Here is a 26,670-nt window from a genome sequence, read left to right on the forward strand (position 1 = left end):
TAGTTGGGGAAGGGTGTAAGTAGCTATGGACGCGGATGGGGCAGGCTTGATCATGGGCTGATGGTTGTTGGGGAAGTGGGTAAGTAGATATGGACGTGGATGGGGCAGGCTTGATCATGGGCTGATGGATGTTGAGGCTGGGTGATGAGTACATAGAGATTCATCATACTATTCTGTCTACTTTTGTGTATGTTTTAAATTCTCCATAGTGAAAAGTTTAAAAATTTAAAAATAAGTAAACAGAACAAAGAAAAATTAGAATGTAACTAATTATTATGAATCTATTGACCATATTATCCAAATTAGAAAATCTGGATACTTAGGCTAAAGATATCTGAATAGACCCGTCCAAGAATTCATAAGATATATGCTTCCAAATTTTTATAGTAGGAGCCAGCTCCATGGCTGAGTTGTTAAGTTCATGCACTCCACTTCAGTGGCCCAGGGTTTCGCCAGTTTGGATCCCGGGTGCGGACATGGCACTGCTCATCAAGCCATGCTCAGGTGGCATCCCACATAGCACAACCAGAAGGACCTACAACTAAAATATACAACTATGTATTGGGGGGCTTTGGGGAGAAGAAAAGTAAAGAAGATTGGCAAGAGATGTTAGCTCAGGTGCCCATCTTTAAAAAAAATTTTTTATAGTAATTATAATAATCTGAATTCTGAATATCAAAGCTAGAGGCAACTGATACAGACAAGAGGAAGAAGAGGAAAAGGGTAGGGTTCCCTTTTCTTTGGAAGAAGGTTTGCCACTGGCATACTTTCTTTGGCCTCCTCCTCCTACTTTTCATCAACTAACTTTTAAAATATTTGTTGAGTGCTTATTACATGTAAGGCACTGGGCTAGGCCCTATAGGGGAAATAAAGACGAGTGAAATATAGTACAGTGCCCTTAAGAAGCTTACAGTTGAATAAATAACCCTTCCCACTGATGTTCTCTGACTTGTAAAATATTGGCCCCCCCACCTCCCATTACCACTCTCAACCTTCCTGTCTTTTTTTTTTTAATAGAATACACTTCTTTTTTTTTAATGCTTTTTTTGGTGATGAAGATTGGCCCTAAGGGAACATCTGTTGCCAGTCTTCTTTTTTCCCTCCCCAAAGCCCCAGCGCATAGTTGTATATCCTTGTTGCAAGTCATTCCAGTTCCTCCATGTGGGATGCCACCACAGCATGGCTTGATGAGGGGTGTGTAGCTCTGTGCACATGATCCAAACTGGCGAACTCCGGGCCCCGAAGCAGAGCACAAGAACTTAACCACTTGGCCATGGGGCCAGCCCACACCACCTTCCTGTCTTAATCTACAAAGTATTTTACTCCTAGAGTACCTGTTTTTCTTCCTAACGCCCAATAAGAATGTCCTACCATTCTCCCACTTTGGCTTGGCTTAGGTAACTCTTAAAAGGAAAAAACATTTTTTAATCGCGTTCAATAAACTCATACAATTATAAATATAAATAAAATAATGTAGCCCCGACAGTGACTGGCAGGTCAGGTCTGCCCCGGAGTCAGCCGCAGGATTTAAATTGTCATGGCTTCTTCCCTCCTTACTCATCTGATCCACCTACTCCCTAAACGCTTCAAGCTTTACTATTCCTGCCTCAACCCACACCTGCAGTAGCCGTGGGAACTCAGGTTCTGTATCAGGGAAAGGTTCTTATGCTACGTCATGAAAAAGTCACTAATCAGGTATAGTTGAGATATGTCTTATATGACTGAATTTTTACAAACTTGATTTCAATATAATTAATGAAGATGATTCCATAATCTGCATAGTGAACTAATGTGAAAAGAAGCAGGTTTAATCAACCATGGGACATAATCATACCTGCATGGTCCTTCTTTTAGTTAATGTTACTTGAAAATTCTTCCACTCCCAGCGCTGCTCCACCACGTGTGCAAAAACAACATGTCCATTTCCGCAGGCTCCGGCGATCTGAGTGCCATCAACCGACCAGGCAATGTTAAAGATGCTGCCAGTGCTGGGCTTCTCTAAAGCATAGGACCACTAGGGAAGAAAGGACAAGAGAAAAATGGATTCATTAAAAACATTTTTAAAGGTTTTAAATTGAGTGTATGTTATATTAAGAGAATTTTTAAAAGAACATGTCTTTACTCTAGAATTATTAAGAAGTATTTTTCTTAATAAAATTATAGTGTACTGAACAGAAGACACAGATGTAATTTTTAAAGCAAACAGTAGAATAACATAACAAAAGTATGTGAAATCTCTCAAGAAATGCAAAACACTCACACCGTTTTGATTCACACTACTAATTTAAAGTAATAATACTGAATGGGTAAATAAAGTACAAAGAATTTGCAGAAAAAAACAAAGCCATTTTACCATTAATTCTTAAGGATCTCTACAATACCCACATGTAAAAATTTGATTACAATATTTCAATAATGTCACTAAAAACTGAAACTAAACACAATGTAACTGAAACTTCGCTGATACATATTTTAAATCATGAAAGTATAGGTAATGGATCTTTTTTCTTTTTTTTCCTACATAGTGCAGTATGAATAACCTCTTCTAGAATCCATCTGTTTGAGAAAGTTATCTAGAGATATCAATAAGCATCAATTGGTATAAGAGAGATTCTTGTGTGTACATGTATGTGTGTGTGTGAATAAGACAGTAAGGAAAAAACAAACTTTTGAAAGATGGTGTCATACGTATTTTCTTTCATTTTTCAGATGCAACATATGTATTTGCTAGAAGGATGATTTACTTATTTTACTAAATTTATATATATCCTCTTTGCATTCTTCCAACCTACAGCCTATTGTCAAATTAAGTCTTGAGGTATTTTTTGTTGACTGTTTTGTTGCTCTTGGGTGGGTATTTATTTTTGTTCTACATTATTATTTTAAAAAAATATTCAGTATTAGCCGTGGGCCTACTGACAAAAATTTGGAAAAAATGTAAAAAGGATTCACTAATTGACTTTAAATTTAAGAAGACCTTTAAGTTCCCAATAAAAGTTCATATGTACAACAAAAATGCTAAACGACTCTTCTACTCACTGACACTTTTTTCAACCTCCTCCCACCCCCCGTCACACCGCTAACTGTTGCTGAAGGAAAAGGCCCTGTAATAAAGTTATCAAGGAGGAGGTAATGAACAAACCATACGCTTTGCTTCATCAGCAGCATGAAAATATTAGAAACTTCACTTTCTGAAACTGAGAAGAAAAAGTTCAAAATAGGAATATATAAAATACTTGAGGTTATCTTTTTAAAAGTAAGTATAAAAAACTAGGAACTTCAAGGATATAAATAATGTGCTCCTGGCAATAAAATGAAACTAACTCATTTGTGTTTAACAAAAGAGAGTTATATACATGACTACTATTTTACATAAAGATTAAAAGTGGTTGGCATGGACAAATGAGACTTGTTAACATATAATACTAAATGGCTTGGACCAGGCTGATGGCACATCTCTTTCTGAATCTAGTCTATTCTCATGATGTAGATGAAACAGTGATCTTATTTTAAAACCATAGATTCATATTTTAAAACTATTTAAAGTATGATTTGAAAATATCCAAAGAACCAAATCAGCTAGAAAGAAACATCTTACCAAAATTAAACATAGAAATATTTATCTAAGCACTCATGAATGCCTGATCCTAACTAAGAAGAGAAAATGTTAAGAAATGCTTAGATAATATTATCATTACTCTATATTCCCCTGATTTCTTTCACAGTCCACATGAACCAACAATAAAAAATGTGCAACATGCAACTTATGCCTAAAACTAAATTTCAAAGAATGTAACAGTATTATGATGCCCAAGTTATATTAAATTCTTACTTTTTTTTTCAATTAAGAAGTGATTTCTCTCTCTTTTAGATCACTCTAGTAATAAAAAAAATACAAGCACAAGCAAATCATCAGAGATGGGGTAAGTTACTAAATTTGGGGTGACAGGGTTATGTTTTGTCCAATCAGTAAGTTTAATAATTTTTATTGGTAAGTCAAAAAGATCTATTTATCATCGTATCATTATCAAATCATTTATCATTTGTGCTTTTAAAGAGACTTTTGACACTCTAAGCCTCTTCTCTTCCCCAAATGTGCCATGGAATACTGGATTCACGTTTGTATCTCTAACTTCTATAAAGAAAGGAGACAGCCTCCTTGGAAGTGATTTAGGGGTATGTATGAGCAGTAAGAATCCTCCTGAAGATAAATTTTTAAATATCCCTCTCACTTATGCTTATCTCTATCCATAACCATACTATCCCTTACTTTGAGATAGTGTTACTCAAAATGTGCTCAGGCCAGCAGCATCTCTATCATCTGCGATCTGGTTAGAAATGCAAATTAATAGGCACCCCATCCTATTGAATCTGACCCTATGTGGGGTAAGGGCCAGGAAACTGTTAATGAGCTCTTCGGGAGATTTTTGAGCACTGTAAAGTTAGGACAATGGTTCTCAACTCAGGTTGCACCTTGCAATCATCTGGGAAGATTTAAAATAAATATCAAAATCCAGGAATTCAACTAATTAAATCCAGAATTCTTGGGGTGAGGTCTGGGTATGATTTTAAAAGTTATCTAGGTGATTGTAACGTAGAGCCACTGTTCTAAGAGAAACACAAAATCTGTGATTTGCTTTAACACTGTCATTAGCAGCTGGCTCACTGTTAATGCCTTGCCAATGCATCTAACTTTGTTTTCTTTTGAGGACGATTAGCACTAAGCTAACATCTGCTGCCAATCCTTCTATTTTTGCTGAAGAAGATTGGCCCTGAGCTAAAATCTGCCACCAATCCTCTTCTTTTTGCTGAGGAAGACTGGCTCTGAGCTAACATCTATGCCCATCTTCTTCTGCTTTATATGTGGGACACCTGCCACAGCATGGCTTGATAAGCAGTGCGTAGGTCCACACCCGGGATCTGAACCAGCGAGCCCCAGGACGCCGAAGCAGAAAGTGCAAACTTCACCACTGCACCACCTGGCCAGCCCGACAAAGACTTTTTTTAACCAACCTCAATACCATTAACAACAATTCCTTAATATCATCAAGTATCCAGTCACTGTTCAAATTTATATTTTTGAAAACTAGTAATTAAAGGGAAGTAATCAAGAATTTATCCTGCCTTTGATATAAGAACTATACCCCAGGGTAACCACAGTGGAGGAGCTGTTTCTTTTTTGTAGCACCATTGCAGTTAGTAAGTGAAGAAAGAAGGATTCGAATATTACCATTTTGCACCTGTAAGTGAATGAGTGGACCCAGGCAATGATCATCACTTGCTAGCAGCAGAAAACAAGCGACAATCATAAACTAAACACTTCCTGCTGGAAGTATACAACATCACCTGTGAAGTTTTCTCGCCAACAAAAATCAAACTCGAATCTGATCAAGGCTCTAGATCTAACTACCAATTTACAGGAAACAAAGTGGACAGAGCAACATGTTACATGACACCATGAGAATGTAGATGGCAGAATCCAGACTGTGGGCAACTTCAGGACACAACCCAGTTTCTTCAACTACAGAAAACCACAAGGGGAAAAAAGAAGTGGAAGGGAAACTTACAGATCAAAGGAGAGCTAAGAGACTTATCCACCAATCACAATAACTGTACCTTATTTGCATCTTAATTCCAACAAACTGCAAAAAAAATACAAGTAGAAAAATTTGAACAGTGACTGGATACTTGATAATATTAAGGAATTATTGCTAATTGTTTTTAGGTTTAACACTGGTATTGAGCTTAGGTTTAAAAAAGTCTGTGTGGGCAATAGCATTCAAAATTGCAACAAAAAGAATAAAATACCTTGGGGTGAATTTAACTAAGCACGTCATACAAGTATATATATATACATATATATATATATATATAAGCAAGTTATACAACTATATATATATAGTTATACAAGTATACACACACACACACACACACACACACACACACACACACACAAGTTATATAACAAGTATACAAGCTATACAACGAAAACTACAAGACTTTCCTGAAAGAAATTGATGATGACAGTAGGAGATAGAAAGACATTTCATGTACATGGATTGGAAGAATAAACATAGTTAAAATGTCCATACTACCTAAAGCAATCTACAGATTCAATGCAATCCCAATCAGAATCCCAATGACATTCTTTACAGAAACAGAACAAAGAATCCTAAAATCCAAATGGGACAACAAAAGACCCTGAATTGCTAAAGCAATCCTATGAAAAAAGAACAAAGCTGGAGGCATCACAATCCCTGACTTCAAAACATACTACAAAGCTACAGTAATCAAAACAGCATGGTACTGGTACAAAAACAGGCACAAAGATGAATGGAACAGAACTGAAAGCCCAGAAATAAAACCACACATCTATGGACAGCTAATCTTGGACAAATGAACTGAGGGCATAGAATGGAGAAAAGAAGGTCTCTTCAACAAATGGTGCTGAGGAAACTGGACAGCCACATGTAAAAGAATGAAAATTGACCAATCTTTTTCACCATTCGCAAAAATAAACTCAAAATGGATCAAAGACCTAAAGATTAGACCTGAAACAATAAGTCTTCTAGAAGAGAATACAGGCAGTACACTCTTTGACATCAGTATCAAAAGGATCTTTTCGGACACCATAACTCCTTAGATGAGGGAAACAATAGAAAGAATACACAAATGGGACTTCATCAGACTAAAGAGCTTCTTTAAGGCAAGGGAAAAGAGTATTGAAACAAAAAAACAACCCACCAATTGGGAAAAAATATTTGCAAGTCATATATCCAACAAAGGGTTAATCTCCATAATATATAAAGAACTCATACAACCTAAGCAAAAATCAAACAACCCAATCAAAAAATGGGCAGGGGACATGAACAGACATTTCTCCAAAGAAGGTATATGGATGGCCAATAGGCACATGAAAAGATGCTCATCATCGCCGATCATCAGGAAAATGCAAATCAAAACTACACTAAGATATCACCTTACACCCATTAGAATGACAAAAATAACCAAAACAAAAAGTAACAAATGTTGGAGAGGTTGTGGAGAAAAAGGAACCCTCATACACTGCTGGTGGGAATGCAAACTGGTGCAGCCACTGTGGAAAACAGTATGGAGATTTCTCAAAAAATTAAAAATAGAACTACCATATGACCCAGCTATCCCACTACTGGGTATCTATCCAAAGAACTTGAAATCAGCAATTCCAAAAGTCCCATGCACCCCTATGTTCATTGCAGCATTATTTACAATAGACAAGACGTGGAAGCAACCTAAGTGTCCATCAACTGATGATTGGATATATACATACAATGGAATACTACTCAGCCGTAAAAAAAGGATAAAATCGTCCCATTCACAACAACATGGATGGACCTTGAGGGTATTATGTTAAGTGAAATAAGCCAGACATAGAAAGACGAACTCTGTATGACTCCACTCATAGGTGGAGGCTAAACATGTGGACAAAGAGAACAGATTAGTGGCTACCAGGGGAAAGGGGGTTTGGGGGGTGGGCACACAGGGTGAAGTGGTGCACCTACGACTGGCAAACAATAATGTACAACTGAAATTCCACAAGGTTGTAAACTATCATAATCTCAATAAAAATTAAAAAAAAAAAGTCTGTGTGGGACCCCTTCAAGTTTGTTCTCCAGTCTTTTTGACAGAGTGTAGTAGTCTTTGGCCATGTTGAGAAGCAGCATTTGCCACCCCAAAATGTGTCTCTTTGGCTTGATTATTTTTTAAGAGCAAAAGACACAGGAAGAAACTTTGACCTTCCCCCTAACAGTCAAAGAATTTAAGATAGAAGGTCTGCTCCAGGAAGGCGCTCTCACCACAGATAACCATAATATAAAACGAACTGCGGTGGTAGACAAGGAAGAACCCAGCAAATTTGATCAAAGTCCTCTCCATGCCCTGTTGTCTCTGCAAGGCATGGCAAACATTTCTGTATCAAACATTCACTTTTCCATCTCCATGTGAATTGCCTTCCTCCCCTTTTAAGTCCCAAACCAGTACCCATGACATCCTCCTTTGTCTTTAGCTGAAGATGGTATTCAAGGTGGTGGCTTCAGTGATTTTGGTGAGTTCCTCAGTTTTCCTGGGTTTCTCCATGTTCACGTTATTAAACTTGTTTGACTTTCTCCTGTTAATCTGTCTCATGTCACTTGAATTCTTAGACCAGCCAGAGGGATCTAGAGGGCAGAGGAATATTTCTTCCTCCCCTATAATCACTTCCCTTGTTTTTAGTACGACAAAATGTTCCAGATGCATATTTTATATTTCCTGACCACATTTGGCATCAGCCTTTTCTTCTGTATCTTTGGTTCATTTTACAGAAATGTGGAAAACGGTATTGAGAGAAAACCCAAAAGAGCTAGGAGTGTTCACTGTTACTTGGTTGATCATTGCTTTTGTAGGCCTTTTTAATGGACAGAACTAGGAAATTTTTTTATGACCTCAAACTGACACTTCCAGTTGAAATTCAGGAACTACAGGATTTCTATTCACCCTTACCACTCTTACCTCAGTGTCTCCTTTCACCTAGCCCAAAGTCCCGGTTCTTAAGAGCATCAATATAAATATGCAGAATAACAATACCAACACCACAAATAGTTACAAAAGAATTAAAACTTTTTTCATCCTTTTGCTCTTAAACCCACTCCCTTTTTTAAAATGACAATTTTATTGAGATATATTTTGCATATTACAAATTCACCCTTTTAAGGTTTAGAATTCTGTGGTTTTTAGTGTAGTCAGAGTTGTGCAACCATTACCACTCTCTAATTTCAGAACATTTTTATCACCACATAAAGAAACCCATACCCACTAGAAGTCACGCCCATTCCCCCTACCCCCAGCTCCTGCTAACCACTAATCTACTTTCACTTTCTATTCTGGCCACTTCATAGACTAATACATTATGCAGCCTTTTGTGACTGGCTTCTTTCACTTAGCTTCTTTCACTAATGTTTTCAAGGTTTATACATGTGCAGTACTTCATTCCTTTTCATTGCCGAATAATATTGCATTGTATGGACATAACATATTTTAGTTCTCCATTCATCATTTGATGGGCTTTTGGATATTCAGCTTTTTGGCTATTACAAATAATGCTGCTGTGAACATTTGCATACAGGTTTTAGTGGGGACATGTTCTCATTTCTCTTGGGTACACACCTAGGAGTATGTAGGAGTGGAAGTATGTAGGAGTGTGTAGGACCTAGGAGTAGAATTGCTGGGTCTATGCTAACTCCATGTTTAACATTTTTAAGAACTGCCAAACTGTTTTCCACAGTGGCAGGGTAATTGTGTGTGGAGTCCCCACCATGAGCCAGACAGTCAGATCACTTGACATCCTTTGGAACAGCTCCTCTCTGAGGAGGTGTACAAACAGGAACAAATGCACCCTAGGCTCATTTGTTTCACTTACTTTCGAGTTTTAGGAATTGCTTTCTAAAAATTTAATTTTGTTTTATAATTATATAAAATATTTACCTGGTTTCAAAGTTAAATTTACCAAAATAATATGTAAAACATGGTATGGTCACGGAAGTCTAACTTCTATCCCTTTTCCCTCTTCCCATTCTCTCCTTCCTCATAGAGATAACTACTTTTTACTTCACGTTTTATCCTTACATGTTTCTTCAATATAAGTGTGTGTGTGTGTGTGTGTGTGTGTGTAGGCACCAGCATTTACCTAAGAAAGGGGTAGGAGCAGTGATACAAACATGTCTAACAATATGTTGCAGACGTTATCTATTGTAGTACATGGATATACATATTCTTTTATAGCCATTGATAGTATGACCAATATGTTTGTGGCATTCATGTAGCCTTTCATATATGTTCTATTTTCTCTCTTTTTGGTAATATATTTTAGTATTCAGGAAGGTTTTTAAACTTAATCTAATAACTATCTTTACACTAATTACTTTTATAAAAATACCCTTATCCCCATACCACCTTTTTGGATATTTTTCTACTGGTGGTCCGCTACAAGGAAAATGAAAATCAGGAGATATCCTTCCCCTCTCCTTTTCCCTGTATCTGATTTTTCTTTTTGAGGAAGATTAGCCCTGAGCTAACATCTGCTGCCAATCCTCCTCTTTTGCTGAGGAAGACTGACCCTGAGCTAACATCTGTGCCCATCTTCCTCTACTTTATATGTGGGATGCCGCCACAGCATGGCTTGACAAGCAGTATGTAGGTCCATGCCTGGGATCCTTACCTGCGAACCCCAGGCCACTAAAGTGGAGCACGAACTTAACTGCTACGCTACTGCACCAGCCCCTCCTTATATCTGATTTTAAGTAACATTCTTCCATTCCCAGTTAAGACCTATAAGGCAACCAGAAAGTTTATTCTAGTTTTCATATACTTTCTCATTCTCCTCCCATTTTTGCAAGGTTGGTGCCTATAACCAATACATACTATACTGTAACACTCATTGACATCATTTTGTCTTAGTTTTACAGATAAATATATACCTAATGCTCACAATCAGTATTTATTTCACTATGTCCCTAGTCATATTGTTAATCCCAAGGTAATTCTCCAGTAGACTCTTCAAGACACTCATGGGAACAACATTCCTTGAGTTCTTGCATCTTTAAACCAGTTTCCTTATGATCTTTATACTTAAGTGTCAGTATGGCTGGATATAAAATCTTTGGTTCACTCATTCTGTCTTTGAGTATCCTACGTTAACCTATCATTTTCTGGCATAAAGTTCTGCTATCAAAGTCTGATGACATTCTGATTTTCTTCCCTTTGTGAGTGACTTGGTCTTTTTCTTGGATGCTCACAGAACTTCGCTCTTTTTCTTTAAACTGCTACTCTTTTATTAGCATATCTGCATATTAGCCATCTGGGTCAATTTTCCTAGGTATCTGGTACGCTTTTCCAATATCAATTTCAAATCTCTTATGTTTAAGGAAATCTTTCTTGAAAGGCAGATTTTAGTATTGGTTGTGTTCATTGCTTTGGGCTTCTCCTCTGAAGATTCCTATTATATGCACTTTGGATCTTTCTCTGGCGATCTTTTATATCTATCATTTTCTATCAAAACTTTAGATCTCTTTAGCTATTTCCTTGCTTCCATTTCACATTCTATTTATCTTAAGGCATTATCCATTGTGTTTATTTGCTCTTATATTCCTTCTAGCTTGGTCTGCACTTCTGTAACAATTTTCCCTTTTTTATAATTCCCTCCTGAGTTCTGTCACCTCTTCTTAAAAACCTCCCTTTCTCCAGTCACCTCATTTCTTAATTTTCCTATTTCTGACTTATCTGATTACTTCACAGCTTTTGTCATGTTTTTAATATCCTCCAACTTGTCTTGAATTATTTGATTGCAGTGCTTGTCTACTTATGGCATGCTTTTGTTGTCTTTGGTAACATTATGTAATTTGACTGTGATGCTGTTCTGCTGCTAAATTTCAAGTGAAATGGGCTTTGCTGTCTTTTGGGAGGGAAAGATGTTCAAGCCGGATAGCACTAGAGTTCTCTCTCCCATTGTCTTCTCACAGTGATTTTAAAAAAAATGGAATGCAGAAGGAGTGACATCAGCATCACGGTGGAGTGAGTTGTTCCCTTCACCTCTCCCCTCTAAGTTACAAGTAAATGGACATTCATTAACCAGCAGAGGATTCCCAGCACAGTACAACAGGACATCTGAAAGATTCGTGTGGCCATGCATCTGAAGGTAGCTGGACTGGATCCCCGAGAGGCAGTGGAAATAGGTGAGTGCACCCCTCCACCTACCTGGTGGCAGTGATTCAGGTTGCAGGCCCTCACACAGCAGCCCACTTGACTGTAAGAGGAGGTGGGTGCAGCACGGCCTGCACAAACACTTTCAGAGATTGTAGTCTGGCCCACAGGAGTGCCCACAGGGCTATGGTGGCCCCAATTGTGCGGACACTCCCCAAGGAGTGGTGCGGCTCAGCCCCTGCAAAGGAGTCCCCACCAAGGATAGCAGCCCAGCCAAGCGGCCCACAAGTGCAGAGTCAGCCTGTGTGCAAAAGAAAGCACCTCTCCCCTCCCACCTAGCACACCAGCTCGGCCAGTCCCTTGCTGAGTGCAGTGGTCCTGCACCAGAGCAACAAGCTGGTGGAGCACAGAAGTCCCACCTGTACATGCATGTGTGACCTGCCAAGGAGTGGCAGCCAGTGCACAAGTGCAGAGAAGTCTTACCAGCAAAAATTCCAGTAGAGGGGGCAGGATAAGAAAACACAGCTCCAGCCCCAACCCCAATGGTGGCAGGTGGAATCTGAAAACTGATACTATCACAAAGGTGCTGCCAAAGGATCACTTCATCAACCATCATGAAGAATTACATTAACACCTCAGAGCAGAAGGCAAATGCCCAGTCTTCAGAAACCAGTCCTGACATCACAGAAACTTACAATCTAAATGACAGAGAATTGAAAATAATTATCATAAAGAAACTTGAGTTACAAGGAAACTCAGAAAGACAGTTCAATCAAATCAGGAATAAAATTAAAGAGCAGAGGACGTCTGCAACATGGCAGCATGAGCTCAACCGGGACACACTCCCCTCCAAAGTACAACCAAAAAGAGCAACTGCTTTCCAACCAAAAAAACAATCCTAATAACAGAAATCATCAGAGACCCACAGCAGCCAAACGGAAGGCGGAGAGGCTGCAGCCGGCCTCAGAGGAGCTGGAACGGGGTAGGAGAGAACTTCGCTCCTGCCCCTAGAGACTGAGATCACTGCAGTGCGTGCGGGAATGAGCGGGGGAGGGGCCGTGCATGGGGGATGTCCAGGACTCCCACCGCCTGTGCAGCAAAACCCTCTAACAGGGGAAAGCTTCCGGGTGGGGCAACCCCACCAAGCCAGGGACCAGGGAGACCAGAAAGGGAGAGCAGATCCAACAGGTCAGCCTGAGTGAAAGTGCCGTGCCTCCCCCAAACCAAGCTGGGCACTGCCATCGTGGCTGAAGGCACAGGGCTCACAAAACAAGCCTCTCGACCCCCATCTAGTGGCGACAGGCTGTAATTGCAGCCGAATAATAGCAGCGTGCAAAAACCGCTCCTCTACCATCCAGCAATTTATAAAAGCTCCAGTCCAAAAGGAAAACAATAAAAATACAGAAGTTGGTCCTGAGGGCTTGGAAATGGTTAGACTAAGTGAAGAGGAATTCAAAATAGCTATCCTCAAAATATTCAATGAGGTAAAGGGAAATATAGAGAAACAAGCCAACGAGTTCTGGAGTTACTTCACAAAAGAGGTTGAAATTATAAAGAAGAATCAATTAGAAATACTAGAGATGAAAAATACAATGGATCAGATAAAACAGAATACGGATTCCCTGAATGCCCGTGTAGACACCATAGAGGAGCAAATTAGCATAATCAAAGATGGACAAGCTGAATGGCTCCAGACAGAGGAAGAAAGACAACTAAGAATTAAAAAAACTGAAGAAAACCTCAGAGAAATAGCTGACTCAATGAGAAAATGCAACTTAAGAATCATCGGAATTCCTGAGGGCGTGGAAAAGGAAAATGGAACAGAAACTGTACTCAACATAATAATAGGAGAGAACTTCCCAAATCTAGGGATTGAGAGAGAAATGTGTGTGGAGGAAGCTTTCAGATCTCCTAGATTTGTCACTGTAAAAAGACCTACTGCAAGGCACATAGTAGTAAAAAAAGGCAAAAACGAAGGACAGAGAAAGAATACTCAGGGCAGCAAGGCAGAAGAAAATAACCTACAAAGGAACCCCCATCACACTTTCAGCGGATTTCTCTACAGAAACCTTACAAGCTAGGAGAGATTGGAGTGACATATTCAAAACTTTAAAGCATAAAAATCTTCAACCAAGAATACTCTATCCAGCAAAAATATCCTTCAGATATGAGGGAGAAATTTAATCTTTTCCAGACAAACAAGATATCCTCAAGAAGGCTCTCATATGTGAAAAAAGAAAAAGAGGGAGTAAGGGGTCACAAAACACAGAGTAGGGAAACAAATAGATAGAATCTGAATAGGATAGCAAATATTCAACTGTAGCATTACGATAAAGGGAAGGAAATCACAAAAGCAGAGACAATCTTATCACTCTAACCACAAACTCACAACACAAGGTGGAGTAAGAGATGAAAATAATAATTTAGGAGGGGAGGAGGAAAGGGACTGAAACAGTCTAGGCTAAGGAAGCAAGAGACCACCAGAAAATGGACTATGCTATACATGAGATTCTGAATACAAACTTCAGGGTAGCCACTAAACTAAAAAACAGAGACACAAAACATAAATAAGGAAAATTCTAAGAAACCCAGCATAAGAAATTGCAGAAGTCAATGGGTAGACCAAAACACACAGGACGAGAAACAAAGGAAACACAGGAAAACCAGAAAACGAGCAACAGAATGACAGCATTAAGCCCTCGTGCGTCAATACTCACCCTCAATGTAAATGGATTGAACTCTCCAATAAAAAGACACAGAGTGGCAAAATGGATTAAAGAACAAGATCCAACAATTTGTTGCCTCCAGGAAACACACCTCACCTCCAAGGAGAAACACAGGCTCAGAGTGAAGGGGTGGAAGAAAATACTCCAAGCTAATAGCAAACAAAAGAAAGCAGGTGTCGCAATACTTACATCAGACAAAACAGACTTCAGGATAAGGCAGGTAAAGAGAGACACAGAGGGCCAATATGTAATGATCAACGGGACACTTCATCAAGAACAAATAACGCTTATAAATATCTATGCACCCAACACAGGAGCACCAAAGTTCATAAAACAACTATTAACAAACCTAAAAGAAGATATCAAAAATAACACAATAAAAGTAGGGGATCTCAACACCCCACTCACATCAATGGACAGATCATCCAGACAGAAAATCAACATAGAAACAGTGGAGCTAAACGAAAAGCTAAAACAGTTGGACTTAATAGACATATATAGAACACTTCATCCAAAAACAGCAGAATACACATTCTTCTCAAGTGCACATGGAACATTCTCAAGGATAGACCAAATGTTGGGAAACAAGGCAAGCCTCTACAAATTTAAAAAAATTAAAATAATAACAACCATCTTCTCCGATCATATTGCTGTAAAGCTAGAAATTAATCACAAGAAAAAAGCTGAAAAAGGCACAAGGATGTGGAGACTAAACAATACGCTATTGAACAAGCAATGCATCATTGAAGAAATTAAGGAAGAATTCAAAAAATACCTGGAGGCAAATGAAAATGATAACGTGCCATACTGACTCATATGGGATGCAGCAAGAACTGTGTTAAGAGGAAAATTCATCACAATTCAGGCACATCTTAACAAACAAGAAAAATCCCAAATCAGCAATCTTAAACTACACCTAACTGAATTAGAGAAAGAACAAACAAAGCCCAAAGTCAGCAGAAGGAGAGAAATAATAAAAATCAGAGCAGAAATAAATGCTATTGAAACAAAAAAGGCAGTAAAAAGGATCCATGAAACAAAGAGCTGGTTCTTTGAGAAGATAAATAAAATTGACAAACTCCTAGCAAGACTTACAAAGAAAAAAAGAGAGAAAGCTCAAATAAACAAAATCAGAAATGAAAGAGGAGAAATAACAACAGACTCTGCAGAAATACAACGGATTATAAGAGAATACTACGAAAAACTATATGCCAGCACAATGGATAACCTAGAGGAAATGGATAAATTCTTGGACTCCTACAATCTCCCAAAGCTCACCCAAGAAGAAACAGACCATTTGAACAGACCAATCACAAGGAAAGAGATTGAAACAGCCATCAAAAGCATCCAAAAGAATAAAACCCCAGGACCAGATGGCTTTCCTGGAGAATTCTACCAAACTTTCATAGAGGACTTAATACCTATCCTTTTCAAGCTATTCCAAAAGATTAGGGAGGATGGAACACTTCCTAACACATTCTACAAGGCCAACATCACGCTGATACCAAAACCTGACAAGGAGAGCACGAAAAAGGAGAACTACAGGTCAATATCACTGATGAACATAGATGCAAAAATTCTCAACAAAATTATGGCAACCCGAATACAGCAATTCATCAAAAGGATCATACATCATGATCAAGTTGGATTCATACCAGGGACGCAGGGATGGCTCAACATCCACAAATCAATCAACATGATACACCACATCAACAAACTGAGGAATAAAAACCATATGATCATCTCAATAGATGCAGAGAAAGCATTTGACAAGATCCAACAGCCATTTATGATAAAAACTCTGAACAAAATGGGCATAGAAGGAAACTACCTCAACATAATAAAGGCCATATATGACAAACCCATAGCCAACATCATACTCAATGGGCAAAAACTGAGTGCCATCCCCATGAAAACACGAACGAGTCAAGGATGCCGTCTATCACCACTCTTATTTAACATAGTTCTGGAGGTCCTGGCCAAAGCAATCAGGCAAGAAAAAGGAATAAAAGGAATCCAAATAAGGGCAGAAGAAGTGAAACTCTCGCTGTTTGCAGACGACATGATCTTATATATAGAAAACCCCAAAGAATCCATCGGAAAACTTTTAGAAGTAATCAACATCTACAGCAAAGTTGCAGAGTATAAAATCAATTTACATAAATCAGTAGTATTTCTATACCCTAATAACGAACTAACAGAAAAAGAACTCAAGAACACAATACCATTCACAATCACAACAAAAAGAATAAAATACCTCGGGGTGAATTTAACTAAGGAAGTAAAAGACCTATACGATGAAAATTACAAGGCTTTTCTGAAAGAAATGGATGACGACATAAAGAGAGGGAAAGACATCCCATGCACATGGATTGGAAGAATAAACATAGTTAAAATGTCCATACTACCTAAAGCAATCTACAGATTCAACGCCATCCCAATCAGAATCCCAATGACATTCTTTACAGAAATAGAACACAGAATCCTAAAATTCATATGGGGTAACAAAAGACCCCAAATTGCTAAAGCAATCCTAAGAAAAAAGAACACAGCTGGAGGCATCACTATCCCTGACTTCAAAACATACTACAAAGCTACAGTAATCAAAACAGCATGGTACTGGTACAAAAACCAGTGCACAGATCAATGGAACAGAATTGAAAGCCCAGAAATAAAACCACACATCTATGGACAGCTAATCTTCGACAAAGGAGCTGAGGGCATACAATGGAGGAAAGAAAGTCTTTTCAACAAATGGTGCTGGGAAAACTGGAAAGCCACATGTAAAAGAATGAAAATTGACCATTCTTTTTCACCATTCACCAAAATAAACTCAAAATGGATCAAAAACCTAAAGCTGAGATCTGAAACCATAAGGCTTCTAGAAGAGAATACAGGCAATACACTCTTTGACATCAGTATTAAAAGGATCTTTTCAGACACCATGTCTTCTCAGACAAGGGAAACAATAGAAAGAATACACAAATGGGACTTCATCAGATTAAAGAGCTTCTTCAAGGCAAGGGAAAACAGGATTGAAACAAAAAAACAACCCACTAACTGGGAAAAAATATTTGCAAGTAATACATCCGACAAAGGTTTAATATCCACAATATATAAAGAACTCACACAACTCAACAACAAAAAATTACAGAACCCGGTCAAAAAATGGGCAGGAGACATGGACAGACATTTCTCCAAAGAAGATACATGGATGGCGAATAGGCACATGAAAAGATGCTCATCATCGCTGATCATCAGGGCAATGCAAATCAAAACTACACTAAGATATCACCTTACACCCATTAGAATGACAAAAATAACCAAAACAAATAGTAACAAATGTTGGAGAGGTTGTGGAGAAAAAGGAACCCTCATACACTGCTGGTGGGAATGCAAACTAGTGCAGCCACTATGGAAAACAGTATGGAGATTCCTCAAAAAATTAAAAATAGAACTACCATATGATCCAGCTATTCCACTACTGGGTATCTATCCAGAGAGCTTGAAGTCAGCAATTCCAAAAGTCCTATGCACCCCAATGTTTACTGCAGCATTGTTTACAATCACCAAGATGTGGAAGCAATCTAAGTGCCCATCAACAGATGATTGGAGAAAGAAGATGTGGTATATATATACAATGGAATACTACTCAGCTGTAAAAAAGAACAAAATCGTCCCATTTGCAACAACATGGATGGACCTTGAGGGAATTATGTTAAGTGAAATAAGCCAGATAGAAAAGGACAATGTCTGTATGACTCCACTCATATGACGACTTTAAACCTGTCAACAAAGAGAACAGATTAGTGGTTACCAGGGGAAGGGGGGGGAGGGGGTGGGTACAAAGGGTGAAGGGTTGCACCTACAACACGACTGACAGACAATAATATACAAGTGAAATTTCACAAGATTGTAACCTATCATAAACTCAATAAAAAATTTAAAAAAAAAATTAAAGAGCAGAAAGGACATGTCACCAAAGAGATTGAAACTCCAAAAAAAAGCCGAAACAGAAATTATGGATATGAAGAACACAATTAATGAGATAAAAAATAATCTAGGGGCCGGCCCTGTGGCCGAGTGGTTAAGTTCATGCGCTCCACTTGATGACCCAGGGTTTCACTGGTTCGAATCCTGGGCACGGACATGGCACTGCTCATCAAGCCATGCTGAGGCAGCATCCCACAAGCCATGACTAGAAGGACCCACAACTAAAAATACACAACTATGTACCAGGGGGCTTTGGGAGAAAAAGGAAAAAAAATAAAATCTTTAAAAAAAAAATCTAGAATCCATAAAAAACAGAGCTGACATTATGGAGGACATAATTAGTGATTTAGAGGATAGAAACATAGAGATGCTTCAGATGGAGAGAGAGAACTAAGTATTTTAAAAAGTGAAGAAATTCTTCAAGAAATATCCAACTTAATTAGGAAAACCAACATAAGGATTATAGGTACTCCAGAGGGACAAGACAGGGAGAAATGAGCAGAGAGCTTGTTCAAAGAAATAATAGCTAAGAACTTCCCAAACCTCGGAAAGAACTGCACTTATAAGTATATGAAGCCAACAGAACTCCTACTTACATCAATGCAAAAAGGCCTTCTCCAAGGTATAAACTATTGAAATTAGAAAAGTCAATGACAAAGAAAAAGTATTAAGGGCAGCAAGGCAGAAGAAAATAATATACAAAGGAACCCATATCAGGATTTCAGCAGATTTCTTAGCAGAAACCTTACAGGCTAGGAGAGAATGGAATGATATTCAAAATTCTGAAACACAAAAACTTACTCTATCTAGCAAAACTATCCTTCAGATACAATGAAGAAATAAAAGCTTTCCCAGATAAACAAAAACTGAGGGAGTTCACCACCACTAGGCCTCCCTTCAACAAATAGTGAAAGGAGTCCTCCCACCTGAAACTGAAAAGCAAAGGTTCACAAAACTGTGAGGAAGGAGATAAATAGACAGAATCAGAAAATTGTAGCTCTATATAAGACTAGGTTAGTAAACAATTATAACATAAAATACAAAGGGAAGGAAAGTATCAAAAATAACTATAAACACTTCAATGTAGTCGCAAATTCACAATACAGAAAAGAACTATTTGTGACAAAAATAACTCAGAAGGGGAAGAGCAAGGGGATGGAACCTGCTTAAGCTAATGGATAGAAGAGAAGAACAGAAAGTGGACTACCTCATCTGTGAGATTTTGCACACAAACCTCATGGTAACCACTAAACATAAAAATCAGAGCAGGGCCACAAATCATACGTAAAAAGAAAACTGAGAAAACCATCAAATAAAACCACCAAACTGAAATGGCAGTCAGAAATACAAGGGAAAATAAACAATGGACATAGAAACAACCAGAAAACAAGAGATAAAATGACATTATTAAGCTCTCATATATCAATATATTAAACTCTCATATATCAATAATCACTCTAAGTGTAAATTCAATCAAATTCTCCTGTCAAAATACAGTGGTTGGATGGATTAAAAATCAAGACCCAAGCCAGCCCTGATGGGCTAGTGGTTAAAGTTCAGCACTCTCACTGCTTTGGTGGTCCACGTTAGGTTTCCAGTCATGGAACCACACCACTCGTCAGTCAGTAGCCATGCTGTGGCGGCAGCTCACACAGAAGAACTAGATGGACCTACAACTAGAATATACAACTATGTACTGGGGCTCTGGGGAGGAAAAAGAAAACCAAGACCCAAGAATATGCTGCCTTCAGGAAACACATCTACGTTCTAGAGACAAAACACAGGCTCACAGTGAAGGGATGGAAGATGATACTCCAAGCAAATGGCAAGGAAAGAATGCAGGTGTTCCCATATTTATATCAGACAAAGCAAATGTCAAGGTAAAAAGACAATGAGAGACAAAGAGGGGCCATATATAATGATAAAAGGGACATTCCACCAAGGACATAAACTAAATATGTCTTTATAAATATATATGTATCTAACACAGGGGCACCAAAGTATAAAAAGCAACTATTAACAGACTTAAAGGGAGAAATGGACAGCAATACAATAATAGTAGGGGACCTCAACACCCCACTTACATCAATGGATAAATCATCCAGATAGAAAGTCAACAAGGAAACAGTAGCCTAAATGAAATAGTAGACCAGCTTGACTTAACAGATATGTATAGAACATTCCATCCAAAAACAGCAAATACACATTCTTCTTAAAGGTACATGGGACACTCTCAAAAACAGACCATATGTGGGAAACAAGGCAGGCCTCAATAAATTTAAGAAGATTAAAATAATAGTAAGCATCTTTTCCAACTACAATGCTGTGAAACCAGAAATGAATTACAAGAAAAAGGCCAGGAAAGTCACAAATACGTGAAGACTAAACAACATACTACTGAACAACCATTGGATCAATGAAGAAATCAAAGGAGAAATAAAAAAAATACCTGGAGACAAATGAAAATGAAAAAACAACATACCAACTCTTATTGGATGCAGCAGAAGCAGTCCTAAGAGGGAAATTTGTACAGGCCTATATCAATAAAAAAGAAAAACCTCAAAGAAGTAATCTTGAACTACACCTAACAGAACTAGAAAAAGAAAAAGAAACAAAGCCCAAAGTCAGTAGAAGGAGAGAAATAATAAAAATTAGAGCAGAAATGAATGAAATAGAGACTAAAAAAACAATAGAAAGGATCAATGAAACTGGTTCTTTGAGAAGATAAACAAAACTGACAAACCATTAGCCAGACTAAGAAAAAAAGAAGCCTCATATAAATAAAACTAAAAATGAAAGAGGAGAAATTACAACAGCTACCACAGAATACTACAAAAACTATATGCCAACAAATTGAACAACCTAGAAGAAATGGACAAATTCTTAGACTCATACAACCTCCCAAAATTGAATCAAGAAGAAATAGAGAATCTGAATAGATCAATCACAAGTGAAGAGACTGAAAGAGTAATCAAAACCTCCCCAAAAACACAAGGTCAGGACTAGATGGCTTCTCTGGAGAATTCTACCAAACATTCAAAGAAGATTTAATACCTATCCTTCTCAAACTATTCCAAAATACTGAAGAAGATGGAATGCTTCCTATCTCATTCTATGAGGCCAACATCACCCTAAAACCAGACAAGGATAACACTAAGAATGAAAATTACAGCCCAATATCACTGATGAACATAGATGCAAAAATCTTCAACAAAATATTGGCAAACCGAATACAGCAATGCATTAAAAGGATCATACACCATAATCAAGTGGGATTCATACCAGGGATGCAGGAGGGTTCAACATCTACAAGTCAATCAATGTGATACACTACATTAACAAAATGAAGAATAAAAATCACATGATCACCTTAATAGAGGCTGAGAAAGCATTTGACAAGATCCAATATCCATTTATGATAAAAATTCTTAATAAAATGGGTATAGCAGGAAAGTAGCTGAATATAATAAAGGCCATATATGACAAACCCACAGTCAACATCATACTTAACAGTGAAAAACTGTTAACTTTTGAAAAGCCATCACTGTGAGAACAGGAACAAAACAAAGGTGCCCACTCTTGTCATTCTTATCCAACATAGTACTAGAGGTTTTGGCCAGAGTAGTTAGGGAAGAAAAAGAAATAAAAGGTATCCAAATTGGAAAGGAAGAAGTGAAACTCTCACTGTTGGCAGACAACATGATTCTATATACGGAAAACCCTCAAGAATCCACCAGAAAACTATTAGAAATAATCAACAACTACACCAAAGTTGCAGAGCACAAAATCAACTTACAAAAATCAGTTGCATTTCTATACACCAATAACGAACTAGCAGAAAGAGAAGTCAAGAATACAATCTCATTTACAATTGAAACAAAAAGAATAAAATGTCTAGGAATAAATTTAATCAAGGAAGTGAAAGACCTATACACTGAAAACCATAAGACATTATTGAAAGAAATCGAAGAAGACATAAACAGAAAGATATTCCAGTCTCATGGACTGGAAGAACAAACATAGTTAAAATGTCCATATTACCTAAAGCAGTCTACAGACGCAATGCAATCTCAATCAGAATCCCAATGACATTCTTCATGGAAATAGAACAAAGAATCCAAAAATTTATATGGAACAACAAAAGACCTCGAATAACCAAAGCAATCCTGAGAAAAAACAACAAAGCTGGAGGCATCACAATCCCTGACTTCAAAATGTACTACAAAGCTATAGTAATCAAAACAGTATGGTACTGGCACGCAAACAGACACACAGATCAATGGAACAGAACTGAGAACCCAGAAATAAACCCACACATCTATGGACAGCTAATCTTCGACAAAGGAACTAAGAATGTACAATTCAGATAGGAAAGTCTTTTCAACAAATGGTGTGGAAAACTGGATAGCCATATGTAAAAGAATGAAAGTAAGCCATTATCTTACACCATACACAAAAATTAACTCAAAATGGATTAAAGACTTGAATGTAAGACATGAAAACATAAAACTCCTAGAAGAAAATGTAAGCAGTAGACTCTTTGACATCAGTCTTAGCAGCATCTTTTTGAATACCACATCTACTCAGGCAAGGGACTACAGAAAAGAAAAAATAACACATGGGACTACATCTGACTAAAAGCTTCTGCAAGGCATAGGAAACCAGGAACAAAACGAAAAGACAACCCACCAACTGGGTGAAAATATTTGCAAATCATACATCTCACAAGGGGTTAATCTCAGAAATATACAAAGAACTCATACAACAAACAACAAAAAAAAACAAACAGCTCAATCAAAAACTGGGCAGAGGATATGAACAGACATTTTTCCAAAGAAGATATACAGATGGCCAACAGGCACATGAAAACATGTTCAACATCACTAATCATCAGGGAAATGCAAATCAGAACTACAATGAGATATCACCTCATGTCCATCCCAATGGCTATAATTAACAAGACAGGAAATAACAAGCGTTGAAGAGAAGGTGGAGAGAAAAGAACCCTCATAGACTGTTGGTGAGAATGCAAACTGGTGCAGCCACTATGGAAAACAGTATGGAGATTCCTCAAAAAATTAAGAATAGAACTACCATATGACCCAGCTATCCCACTATTGACTATTTATCCAAGGAACTTGAAATCAACAGTTCAAAGAGGTTTGTGCACCTCTATGTTCACTGCAGCATTATTCACAATACCCAAGACGAGGAAGCAACCCAAGTGCCCATCAACTGATGAATGGATAAAGAAGATGTGGTCTATGTACACAATGGAATATGACTCAGCTATAAAAAAAGGACAAAATTGTCCCATTTGCAACTACACAGATGGACCTTGAAAGTATGATGTAAAGTGAAATAAGCAAGACAGAGAAAGACAAACATCGCATGATTTCACTGATATGTGAAAGACAAAAAACATGGATAAAGAGAAAATAGTGGTTTCCAGAAGGGAAGGGGGTGGGGTGGTGGGTGAAGGGGTTAAAGGGGCACACTTGTATGGCGACGGATAAAAACTAGACTATTGGTGGTGAGCAACATGCAGTCTATACAGAACTGATATATAACTATGTACACCTGAAATTACACAATGTTATAAACCACGATGACCTCAATAAAATTTTTTTTTATTTTATAAGGCTACATTTTTTTTTCAAACCAGCATCCTCTACTTCTCTCCTCCAATATCTGGATCTTCTTTTGTCTTTGCTCCATTGTCTCTGTACTGATATATCTGGATTTTACTCCTGGCAATTTCTGTTCAGTGCAGGGCTTTGTCCTGAAAGGATGCTTGATTTGCTAGTTTCAAGAGTACATTAGTCCCTGACAGCTCCAGCATGGTCCCCTTGCATTCACCCAAAATTAGATCTTATAGAATTTTTCTCCTAATTTCTGCCTCTGTTCTTAGATTGGCCTGCCTCGTTTTCAGGTGCTTGTTGGTGATTTGGAAGCTCTTATTTTCTCATGGTCTTAGAAGCCTGGCTGCCTTTCCTCTGCTTCCTCACACACAGATGACGACACCATGTACCTGACAATGATCCCTGGGAAAATCAGCAGTATTTGGGGTTTGTAGGGATATAGTATCGTCTAGTTTTGTTGTTGCTGTCTGTGGGTTTTTGTTATTGCCTCTCATTTTCTCTGTTTCATGGGGAAATTTGAGAAGATTCAAAAACTACGCCACCATACCCAACAACATGGATAAATCTCAGACATATAGGTTGAACAGAACGAGTCAGACAAAAGCGTAAATACTCTACGATTTCACTTACACAAAGGTTAAAAACAGGCAAAACTAACCTACAGTGATAGAAGTCAGAACAGTAGTGACTATGGAGGGTAACTGACTAGGAGGAAGTTGCTACATTGTTGATAATGTTCTATATCAACATGGGTGGTGGTTTCTTGGTTATTTACATATATAAAAATTTACTGAGCTGTACACTTAAGATACTGGACGTTATGTCTCAGTTTTTAAAAAATGCTGCCCCTGCCATTATCCTTCCCCTCAACCAGTGTCTATTGAAATTATAGTGTAATTTCAATAATATTAGTAAGAATATTTTGAGCCAACATAATATTGAGCTAAAAAAGGTATACGACATCAATACTAAAAAGTAAAAGGACATATAAAAATAAATTTACAGTAATCATAACCATGTAAAAAATATATTTGCTCAAAGACTTGTAAGGTACACAGAAAATGAAAATACTTGATTTTATGGTATGTTATGATTATGAGTATTATTTTTCCTACTTTTGTTTTCATTATTTTTGCTATACTGCTTTTTTGCCACAAATTTCTCCAAATTATAAGCTTTCCTGTATATCCAATTAAACTATTTAATATTAATCACTATTTCTGCTTTCACAATACTGGTGAGATTTTCCATGTTTTCCCTAATTCCAAGCAATAAATGTCAGCTAACACAGTTTTCTTAGGATACAGAATATGAAAAAGTTACTTTGGGCTGGTTAAATTGCAAATAATTTCTAAAAACACAAGATAAGCAAAAAGAAAAAAACAATAGAAAAAGAAGTAAATTACAAAAGAAGTTTATAGAACACAAATGTGACCTGTATTCACAATATGATATCCAAGTAAACCACCAATGTTACTTCGAGCTGCCTATGAAGAAGCACTATGTTACTGAACAAGAACGCATCAATCAATTGCTTTGAGAGACTTAGTAAGAGATTTCTGCCTAAAGGCAGTCTTGAAAAATTGTGAGGTTGGCCAGTTTGGTTTTGCCTCTGGGCAAATATCACTGGCATCTCCCCAAACATCCAAGACCTTTATTAAGGTGTTGTACGGCTAGCGAAAATTCTCCCCATAAAGGGCCATCTCCCTGGGTAATAGTATTCTAGGCCTCTCTTTTCACTCTCTCATCTAAAATCTGCTCTTGGCTAGCCAAATTACTTAAAAAAGGACCCAATAAGATAAGAACAAGTTCGATGTGTTACTCCCACGATACTATTATATTTTAAGAAATAACAATTTCTTAAATCAGAGTATTAAAGCTAATAGGGGAAATTTTGTTATCAATCAGAACGTAGCCTTCCCCAGAACTTTCCACCCACATAACTCATTGCTAAGATTGGCCCAGAACTGTAGGTACAAAGATGCATTTTCTATTACAACTGTGGCAAATTACCATAAACATAGAGGCTTCAAACAAGACAAGTTTATTATCTTACAGTTCGCTAGGTCAGAAATGCAACGGAGGTCTCATCAAGCTAAAGTCCAGGTGTTTTGGTAAGACTGAACTTGTTTCTGCAGGCTTTGAGGGAGGATCCATTTCCTTGACCATTCAGATATTAGCAGAATTCAGTTTCTTACAGCTGTAAGACTGAGGTCCTCATTTCCATGCTGGCCATTCATAGCTTCTAGAGGCCACCTGCATTCCTTGGCTAGGGTCCCTTCCTCCAGCTTTAAAGCCAGTAAGAGCAGGTTGAGCTGCTCTTACTTTGAATCTCTCCCCCTCCTTCATCCTCTAACTCAGCTAGGAAAGATCCTGTGCCATTAACGACTATGTGATTAGACTGGGCCAACCTGGACAACCCAGGACAGCCTTCCCATCTAAAGGTCCACACTCTTAACCACATCTGCAAAGTCCCTTTTGCCATTTCAGGTAACATATTCACAGTTCTGGGAATTAGGGTATGGGCATATCTGGGGGCCCATTATTTCCCTACCACAAAATTAGACGAGTCAATTTGGGGATTTTAAAACCTTGTT

General features: G+C 37.9%; 1 protein-coding gene across 2 annotated transcripts in view; it reads right to left on the reverse strand.

Moving 5' to 3' along the window:
* IFT80 (intraflagellar transport 80) overlaps positions 1 to 26,670 on the reverse strand; it is a 139,945-nt gene that overhangs the window by 50,635 nt on the left and 62,640 nt on the right. For both annotated transcript variants that reach the window (XM_046658102.1, XM_046658100.1), the window contains one exon: positions 1,835 to 2,014. In XM_046658102.1, the coding sequence (XP_046514058.1) occupies positions 1,835 to 2,014 (180 nt within the window). The remainder of the gene's footprint in view (positions 1 to 1,834; positions 2,015 to 26,670) is intronic.

The sequence above is a fragment of the Equus quagga genome, chromosome 4, assembly GCF_021613505.1.
Source record: "Equus quagga isolate Etosha38 chromosome 4, UCLA_HA_Equagga_1.0, whole genome shotgun sequence".
Lineage (NCBI taxonomy): Eukaryota > Metazoa > Chordata > Mammalia > Perissodactyla > Equidae > Equus > Equus quagga.